Consider the following 10,341-nt stretch of genomic DNA (forward strand, 5'->3'; position numbering starts at 1 on the left):
GAGCGCTCATTTCTCTTTGTTTCTCAGATCTTGAATGAAATGAAGCACATTGTTTGTGTAGGTTGCCAATATCTTCGGAGACGACCAATTTATCGGATGGAACATCACTCTCAAGCTGGTCGCCCTCGAGATCTGGAGAATCAATCCTGTAAGTAACAACATCGTACACAATGGAGGATGAAAGTCGCTTTTTATATTTAGTCAAGTTTTGAATAAATATTTTAACATCGAGGGGGAATCGAAACGAGGTTCGTGGTGTATGTGCGTGTGTGCGTGTGTGCGTGTGTGTGTGTGTCTGTGTGTGTGTGTACAGCGATTCAGACTAAACTACTGGACCGATCTTTATGAAATTTGACATGAGAGTTCCTGGGTATGAAATCCCCGAACGTTTTTTTCATTTTTTTGATAAATGTCTTTGATGACGTCATATCCGGCTTTTCGTGAAAGTTGAGGCGGCACTGTCACGCCCTCATTTTTCAACCAAATTGGTTGAAATTTTGGTCAAGTAATCTTCGACGAAGCCCGGGGTTCGGTATTGCATTTCAGCTTGGTGGCTTAAAAATTAATTAATGACTTTGGTCATTAAAAATCTGAAAATTGTAAAAAAAAATAAAAATTTATAAAACGATCCAAATTTACGTTTATCTTATTCTCCATCATTTGCTGATTCCAAAAACATATAAATATGTTATATTCGGATTAAAAACAAGCTCTGAAAATTAAATATATAAAAATTATTATCAAAATCAAATTGTCCAAATCAATTTAAAAACACTTTCATCTTATTCCTTGTCGGTTCCTGATTCCAAAAACATATAGATATGATATGTTTGGATTAAAAACACGCTCAGAAAGTTAAAACAAAGAGAGGTACAGAAAAGCGTGCTATCCTTCTTAGCGCAACTACTACCCCGCTCTTCTTGTCAATTTCACTGCCTTTGCCATGAGCGGTGGACTGACGATGCTACGAGTATACGGTCTTGCTGAAAAATGGCAGCTACTTGACTAAATATTGTATTTTCGCCTTACACGACTTGTTAATTCAATGCTTCTTACTCTCGCAGGTGCCAGGACAATGGTTCAGCATAACTCTCACTTACTCTATTACACATATCGTATCCATTTAGAGCGCTTACTTCCCTTTGGACAGTTTGGTGACCAACTCGTCCAAGTCATTTTATGAAAGCATCATTCTGTGGCCTGTCCTACTCTCGATGCAGTGTACAGCTACACACCATGATGCATGACAACGCATTGGTAATACCACGTTTAAAAGCACCCATTCACAAAGACTAAATAACAAGTCGCGTAAGACGAAATTACTACATTTAGTCAAGCTGTGGAACTCACAGAATGAAACTGAACGCAATGCATTTTGTCACAATGACCGTAGTCCGCCGCTCGTGCAAACGGCAGTGAAATCGACGAGCCTGTTTAGCGCAGTAGTGGTTGTGCTGTGCTGCATAGCACGCTTTTCTGTACCTCTCTTCGTTTTAACTTTCTGAGCGTGTTTTTAATCCAAACATATCATATCTATATGTTTTTGGAATCAGGAACCGACAAGGAATAAGATGAACTTGTTTGTAAATCGATTTCAGAAATGTTATTTTAATCATTATTTTTTATATTTTTAAATTTCAGAGCTTGTTTTTAATCCGAATATAACATATTTATATGTTTTTGGAATCAGAAAATGATGAAAAATAAGATGAACGTAATTTTGGATCGTTTTATAAAAACATTATTTTAATTACAATTTTCAGATTTTTAATGACCAAATTAATTAATTAATTTTTAAGCCTCCAAGCTGAAGCGCAATACCAAAGTCCGGCCTTCGTCGAAGATTGCCTGGCCAAAATTTCAATGAATTTTATTGAAAAATGAGGGTGTGACAGTGCCGCCTGAACTTTTACAAAAAGCCGGATATGACGTCATCCAAGACATTTATCCAAAAAATGATTAAACGTCTGGGGATATCATACCCCAGAACTCTCATGTAAAATTTCATAAAGATCGGTCCAGTAGTTTACTGTGAAGCGCTGTACACAAACAGACACACACACAAACACCACGGCCCTCGTCTCGATTCCCCCTCTATGTTAAAACAATTTTAGTCAAAACTTGACTAAATGTAACAAGTCACGTAAGACGAAAATACAACATTTAGTCAAGTAGCTGTCGAACTCACAGAATGAAACAGAACGCAATGCAATTTTTCAGCAAGACCGTATACTCGTAGCATCGTCAGTCCACCGCTCATGGCAAAGGCAGTGAAGTTGACAAGAAGAGCGGGGTAGTACTTGCGCTGGGAAGGATAGCACGCTTTTCTGTACCTCTCTTCGTTTTAACTTTCTGAGCGTGTTTTTAATCCAAACATATCATATCTATATGTTTTTGGAATCAGGAACCGACAAGGAATAAGATAAAAGTGTTTTTAAATTGATTTCGAAAAAAATTTTTTAATAATAATTTTTATATATTTAATTTTCAGAGCTTGTTTTTAATCCGAATATAACATATTTATATGTTTTTGGAATCAGCAAATGATGGAGAATAAGATAAACGTAAATTTGGATCGTTTTATAAATTTTTATTTTTTTTACAATTTTCAGATTTTTAATGACCAAAGTCATTAAATAATTTTTAAGCCACCAAGCTGAAATGCAATACCAAAGTCCGGGCTTCGTCGAAGATTACTTGACCAAAATTTCAACCAATTTGGTTGAAAAATGAGGGCGTGATAGTGCCGCCTCAACTTTCACGAAAAGCCGGATATGACGTCATCAAAGACATTTATCAAAAAAATGAAAAAAACGTATGGGGATTTCATACCCAGGAACTCTCATGTCAAATTTCATAAAGATCGGTCCAGTAGTTTAGTGTGAATCGCTCAACACACACACACAAACACACACACACGCACACACGCACGCACACACGCACATACACCACGACCCTCGTTTCGATTCCCCCTCGATGTTAAAATATTTAGTCAAAACTTGACTAAATATAAAAACGGGAATTCTGGTCGGTTTACACCTATGTAAAATACCATAGTTTCAGACGGAGCGTGACGACCGAACAGCAAATAAGAATGTTGTTGTTGTTGTTGTTTATTGTTTGTTTGTTTGTTGTTTGTTTGTTTGTTTGTTGGCTCACGTAAGTGTAGCCTATGCGATCGTAACTTTGTCTGTCTGTGCGTGCGTGCGTATGTGCGTGCGTGCGTCTGTGCGTGTGTATGTCTGAGGTAGAAACTCTAACATTTGAAGACGTCACATTACATTGACGTCACATTATGACGTAAGAGGGTTAGACGTCACGCGAAGGAAGTACTGAAAGTCTCGGTCATTATTATTTTGAGCGGGCCGAGACTAGTTGGCAGTCGTGTCCCTGTAAGTAGGCTACATGCAGACTGACATATCTAGATCTAGTGTCTCGCTTTCTTGTACAGTTTCACCTATGCTCTTTCTCTGTGTGTGTGTGTGTGTGTGTGTGTGTGTGTGTGTGTGTGTGTGTGTGTGTGTGTGTGTGTGTGTGTGTGTGTGTGTGTGTGTGTGTGTGTGTGTGTGTGTGCAGACCAAACTACTAGACCGATCTTTATGAAATTTTACATGAGAGTTCCTGGGAATGATATCCCCGAATGTTTTTTTCTTTTTTTCGATAAATACCTTTGATGACGTCATATCCGGCTTTTTGTAAAAGTTGAGGCGGCACTGTCACACCCTCATTTTTCAATCAAATTGATTGAAATTTTGGCCAAGCAATCATCGACAAAGGCCGGACTTCGGTATTGCATTTCAGCTTGGTGGCTTAAAAATTAATTAATGACTTTGGTCATTAAAAATCTGAAAATTGTAAAAAAACCATTTTGTTTTATAAAACGATCCAAATGTACGTTCATCTTATTCTTCATCATTTTCTGATTCTAAAAACATATAAATATTATTTGGATTAAAAACAAGCTCTGAAAATTAAAAATATAAATTTTTTTATCAAAATTAAATTTTCCAAAACAATTTAGAAACACTTTCATCTTATTTCTTGTCGGTTCCTGATTCCAAAAACATATAGATATGATATGTTTGGATTAAAAACACGCTCAGAAAGTTAAAACGAAGTGTGGTACAGAAAAGCGTGCTATCCTTCTCAGCGCAACTACTACCCCGCTCTTCTTGTCAATTTCAATGCCTTTGTCATGAGCGGTGGACTGACGATGCTACGGGTATACAGTCTTGCTGAAAAATTGCATTGCGTTCAGTTTCATTCTGTGAGTTCGACAGCTTGACTAAATGTTGTATTTTTGCCTTACGCGACATGTTTTTTGTTTGTTTGTTTGTTTGTTGTTGTTTGTTTGTTGTTTGTTTGTTGTTTGTTTGTGTGTTTATTGTTTGTGTGTTTATTGTTTGTGTGTTGTTTGTTTGTGTGTTGTTTGCTTGTGTGTTGTTTGCTTGTGTGTTGTTTGTTTGTGTGTTGTTTGTTTGTGTGTTGTTTGTTGTTTGTTTGTTTGTTTGTTTGTTTGTTTGTTTGTTGTTTTGTGTTGTTGTGTTGTTGTGTTGTTGTGTTGTTGTGTTGTTATGTTGTTGTTGTTTGTTGCTGTTTGTTGTTGTTGTTGTTGTTGAAATCATCTACGTTGAAACATGTAATAGCAAAAAGACATATAGAGGCGTTTTAAGAGATCTAAAGCCTCAACCATACAAGTCCTACCTCATTTGTTTCAGAGCTGGTACGTGACAAACGCGTCCGACTCTATGTTTTATCGCATGGACACCATCTGTAATGGCACCAAGAGCCTGCCTTATGACCAGGTCACCCTTCACACCGGGTGAGTGTCTCAGTTGTAGGGTTATCTAGTGAGGGCAATTAGTCTATTTAGATGGCTAATAATGCGTAGCAAATGCGACTCTGACAAAGTGAGCGTATTCACTCGTTCAGAACCCGTACAAATCCGACAGAGCTACGATTTTTGAACATCGTTCACTGACAATGACCGACTGTTTTGCTCCCAGCTGGCCCATCACTCACAATGGCATAGGCGGACTGGCGTGGATCGGAGGTGTGTGTATGTCCAGGTGGCACTGTATTGTCATCTTGGGCGGGGCCAACACCAATTACTTCACGGAGCTGCACGAGTTCGGACACAGGTCAGTGGTGCTTCATTCCATTCACTTTGTCATCCCATTGCTCACTCACTCAACTCAATGCCCGTCACTCCTGTCAGGGCATGGGCCGCCAACAACAGCTTATTCTCTCTCGGCTTTCACCACACAGCGTCATGGGTCTGCTTGATGAAGAACCTTCCTCTCCCAGGATAGAGTTTTCTGTTTCTTCTGTTGTTGACGTTTCTGTAGCGAAGTCTTTTTTACAGGGAGGGGGTGCTAACCCCACGCCCAACCCTCCTCCTTTTTCAGCCGGGCTTGGGACCGTCCTTGGCGGCGTTCAATATTGTTTTCTTCTGTGCCTGAGTCAGCTTAAATAGCCTTGAGTCGAGCGTTTAAAAATGCCTGAGCCTGAAGCTTATAACTTACACCTCTTGGTATCAGTCTGCCTTAGAGATGAGGACGACAGTTGGCCAGATGGCCAGAAGATCGCGCTGCATTTTCCTGCATATACCTAAGGCGCTTCTGCCGCGACGGTGCCTGAGCTAAACATTGGCGGGCATTACCCACAGCCCGGCATACGGCACTCTTAACATTTCCTGTACCTTCACCTCTCTCGCCACCATCCGCCTTTCCCTTTGTTTCATGCCTGTAAAGTGGTCGATTCTCTTCCCTCTGTGCCTTTGTCAGCCTAATTACCGATTCTTGTCCCACTGTGCCAGTGTCAGCCTAATTACCGATTCTCTTCCCACTGTGCCTGTGTCAGCCTAATTACCGATTCTTGTCCCACTGTGCCTTTGTCAGCCTAATTACCGATTCTCTTCCCACTGTGCCTGTGTCAGCCTAATTACCGATTCTTGTCCCACTGTGCCTGTGTCAGCCTAATTACTGGTTCTCTTCCCTCTGTGCCTTTGTCAGCCTAATTACCGATTCTTGTCCCACTGTGCCTGTGTCAGCCTAATTACCGATTCTTGTCCCACTGTGCCTGTGTCAGCCTAATTACCGATTCTTGTCCCACTGTGCCTGTGTCAGCCTAATTACCGATTCTTGTCCCTCTGTGCCTGTGTCAGCCTAATTACCGATTCTTGTCCCACTGTGCCTGTGTCAGCCTTATTACCGATTCTTGTCCCACTGTGCCAGTGTCAGCCTAATTACCGATTCTTGTCCCACTGTGCCAGTGTCAGCCTAATTACCGATTCTTGTCCCACTGTGCCTGTGTCAGCCTAATTACCGTTTCTTGTCCCACAGTGCCTGTGTCAGCCTAATTACCGATTCTTGTCCCACTGTGCCTGTGTCAGCCTAATTACCGATTCTTGTCCCACTGTGCCTGTGTCAGCCTAATTACCGATTCTTGTCCCACTGTGCCTGTGTCAGCCTAATTACCGATTCTTGTTCCACTGTGCCTGTGTCAGCCTAATTACCGATTCTTGTCCCACTGTGCCTGTATCAGCCTAATTACCGATTCTTGACCCACTGTGCTAGTGTCAGCCTAATTACCGATTCTTGTCCCTCTGTGCCTGTGTCAGCTTAAAGTGTTCTTGTCCCATGGAACCCTGGTATATTTTTGACCACACTCATGCATTGATTTTGGTAATAGTCTGTTGGTTGAGTAGGCTTCGTTCATGTATCTTAACACTTTGTGTGTTTACCTGTGGACATTTGGTTGCAGTTTTGATTTCGGTTTCTTTCCAGAATATAAAGTCGTGGAAATGGTTGACTATTACATTTGACATAACATGACATTTTGTTCGTTTCACTTTCTTTCAAGTCTGGGCTTGGAACACGAAGTTCAAATGTCACATTGTGCGTCTGACACCGACCCCGTCAGAGGTTTCATGCAAGGCAAGCCTCCCCACTTCCGGGGGTGCTACAGGCAGGTCTTGAACGCAACCTTCACGTGAGTTGTCTTTCTTTCTTTTTGTCTTGTTATTCTCAATCCATAATATTTCACATTTTGTGTTTTGATTACCAATGTGCTCAAATCTATACAAAATAAATTTTTAAAAATCCGTTTTAAGCAAATGAGGTTCAGTTGGCCTTTGTTACCAAGCCTACCGAATCAGCTCCGTCTTCCTCGAAAGGGTTTCGTTCAGCTTAAGACTTACTTGTCTCGATGGAAACATGACTGTGCAGTATGTGCAGTTTCATTCTGTAAAGCCAACAGACGCGACTTGTTCTTTGTTGCTTTTGTTTAATCAAGTTTGTTTGTTTGTTTGTTTGTTTATTTTTCCTGGTGTCCTCGTGAATTAGTATTTTATTCCTTTATCCATTTGCTCTATGCACGACACGTATCCCATTCAGAACTTCCAAACACCTGCACACAATAATCAACTTCAAACTTGATTCACATCTATCTGCTTAATGTCCACTTTGTTTTTAACAAATGACTCTACCTTGTTCACGTTCAGGTACTCGTGGAAATATTGTTTGCACATCATCGACAACAACAACACAGGTAGGTCCTCACATTTAACAATTGTTTTTTTTAAATTCATTTAAAGGTACACGCAGCTTCACGTCAACCATCCGTTTCTGGTCACATACACTGTCAGGCTTTTACACGCAGTACAAATACCCTTTCGATTAAACACTCACCGCTAGAGAACATCCTAGGTGCCCGCCGTAAAGAGCGAGCATTTTTCAAAGAATTTATTTGTGCGTGGCCAGCCGGATTGTCTAGTAGCCTACATAGTACAAAACGTTATGAATCATAATGGTTTAGAATTTCGTATTATGAGTAATCGAACCAGTATTTCAGATTTGAAATGGATATTTTGAAGAGTTTGTGTTTATTTAAACCTTCAGTGTACTTATATGATGATAACGAGTCAAACCAACTAAACTCATGATAGAAGCGTGTGAAGAATGCTACAAATTCGAAATATTATTCAACTTTAAAAAAATTCTTTAAATTCTACAACACAGCCTTTTTATGATAGATAACGCCTTTTCACTTTGTGATTAAATATTTTCAGTCAAAGAGTTCTAACGGACTTCGCTTCAATGTGGAAAGGAACGCGCATGCAAGGAAGCTGAATGTTGCGATGAATATCGTCTGTGGAATGCTGAAGGTGTTTTCATAATAACCATTACTTATATATTTAATTACATTACAAGTGTAAACGCTTCTCGTGATCGTCAGAGGTACGATAATATTCACAATTTGTACATCGTTTCTTAATGTTGAACATCTGTAGTTATACGTGTCTATATTAACAGATACCAGGAGAAATCGACAAAAGCCGACGATTTACACGTAAGTCGAACAATTACCCCAAAGGTACATGTTCCGTACATGCAGCTTACCAAGCAAAGAACTAGGTGTGTTTGAAAATAAACATGTGCATGTTCTAAATCCTATGCAAAATAAATATGTGCATGTTCTAAATCCTATGCAAAATAAACATGTGCATGTTCTAAATCCTATGCAAAATAAACATGTGCATGTTCTAAATCCTATGCAAAATAAACATGTACATGTTCTAAATCCTGTGCAAAATCCGTGTTTGTATTCTGTGTGTTTGTAATTGTATCCTGGTCGGATGCGCTGCGATGTTTGACTTTTGTGTGTGAACGCGCACATACATGCAAGTTTTGTTTTTGTGTGGCGAGCAATGATAATGGGCAATCTTTAATATATTGACATGCACACAGACAGACAGAAAGACAGACAGACAAACACACACACGCACACACACACACACACGCGCGCGCACACACACACATACATACACACACACACACACACACACGCACACACAGAAGAAAAAATAGGCCTACAAGATGAAAACATACAAGAAGAATAAAAATAACAATAATTATTCACAATGCATTACAAATATCATTTAATTACGCCTCTATAACAACTTTTACCACACAGATAGAAACGCTATACATTTGTTTCTTTGATATAAAGAAAGTCTGCATAGTAAGACTGAAAATATAAAATTAATTAATCAATTAATTAATTAATACGAGAATTCATAACGCGCACATATCTCACCACAAGGCGACTCAAGATTTGATAAACAAAGGGAAGTAATTAGTGCTCTAAATGCACACCTCTTCCGAGCTAACACTTTCAGAGCGTAGAGACTGGGCGCGAGAAACTGCTTGGCTACCTGATCTCCTGCTACCTGACTTGAAGCTAGCTGGCTTGTAAATGGCAGACATAACACTGGCTGACTTGTGGATGGCAGACTTAACACTGGCTGACTTATGGATGGTAGACTTAACACTGAGTGTAACACTGCTATGCCTGGAAGTAGGATTCTTAGTCACCTGCATGCTAGTCGTTTGTCTGTCAAGAGCTTGACCAATGTCAGAAATAATTTCCTGAACTGTCCTTTGAACATCATTCAAACTTTCCTGAACGATTTCACCGCTACCAATACTACGAAGACCTTTCTCTATGTCACCAAGATCATTGTACATGCTTTCTTTCTTTCTTTATTTGGTGTTTTACGTCGATTTCAACCGTTCAAGGTTATATTGCGACGGGGAAAGGGGGGAGATGGGATAGAGCCACTTGTTATTCTCGGAGTTCTTCAAGGACAAGATTGACAAGCTTCGGAAAACACTCGATCAGCAGCCCTTCGTCCCGTCCCCACCCTCCCCTTCCTTCTCCGGCTCCCCCCTCACGTGCTTTCAGCCTGTCACTCAAAACCACGTCAAGCGACTCATCACCAAGACGGCCATCAAGACCTGCGAGCTAGATCCCCTGCCAGGCTTCCTCTTCACCAAGTGTCTGGACAAGCTCCTGCCGTCTATCACAGATATCATCAACATATCCCTGGCCACAGGTGTCGTTCCCGACTGCTTCAAGTCTGCCGTTGTCCGCCCACTCATCAAGAAGCCCGGCCTTGACGTCAACGAGTTGAAGAACTACCGTCCTGTGTCCAACCTGCCCTTCCTCTCCAAGCTTCTGGAGCGTATCATCCTGGAGCAGTTGAGCGCCCACCTGTCTCGGAACTCGCTGATGCCAGTGTACCAGTCTGCGTACCGCCCTCACCACAGCACCGAGACGGCGCTCCTGCGAATCACCACGGACCTTCTGAACGCAACAGATAGCGGTCTCGTCTCTGCCCTTGTTGCTGCTGGACCTTTCCGCGGCCTTCGACACGATCGACCACCAGCTACTCGTCGATCGCCTCAGTTCCACGTTCGGCATTCACGACACCGCCCTCTCTTGGTTTAGGAACTACCTCCAGAACCGCTCTCAGACTGTCACCACTGATTCGTTCTC

At 41.0% G+C, this 10,341-nt stretch overlaps 1 protein-coding gene and 1 long non-coding RNA gene across 2 annotated transcripts in view; both read left to right on the forward strand.

Moving 5' to 3' along the window:
* Positions 1-6,997, forward strand: part of LOC138967836 (zinc metalloproteinase-disintegrin-like halysase) — a 17,724-nt gene extending 10,727 nt beyond the window's left edge. The window contains exons 8-11 of the mRNA XM_070340493.1: positions 62-148; positions 4,719-4,822; positions 5,007-5,141; positions 6,865-6,997. Coding sequence (XP_070196594.1) covers positions 62-148; positions 4,719-4,822; positions 5,007-5,141; positions 6,865-6,997 — 459 coding nt within the window. The remainder of the gene's footprint in view (positions 1-61; positions 149-4,718; positions 4,823-5,006; positions 5,142-6,864) is intronic.
* Positions 6,998-7,496: 499 nt separating this feature from the next.
* Positions 7,497-8,517, forward strand: LOC138967639 (uncharacterized). Its single transcript, XR_011456004.1, has 2 exons — positions 7,497-7,551; positions 8,072-8,517. It is a non-coding gene; the product is annotated as an uncharacterized lncRNA (long non-coding RNA).
* Positions 8,518-10,341: the final 1,824 nt, after the last annotated feature.

This window comes from Littorina saxatilis, linkage group LG5 (assembly GCF_037325665.1).
Source record: "Littorina saxatilis isolate snail1 linkage group LG5, US_GU_Lsax_2.0, whole genome shotgun sequence".
NCBI lineage: Eukaryota > Metazoa > Mollusca > Gastropoda > Littorinimorpha > Littorinidae > Littorina > Littorina saxatilis.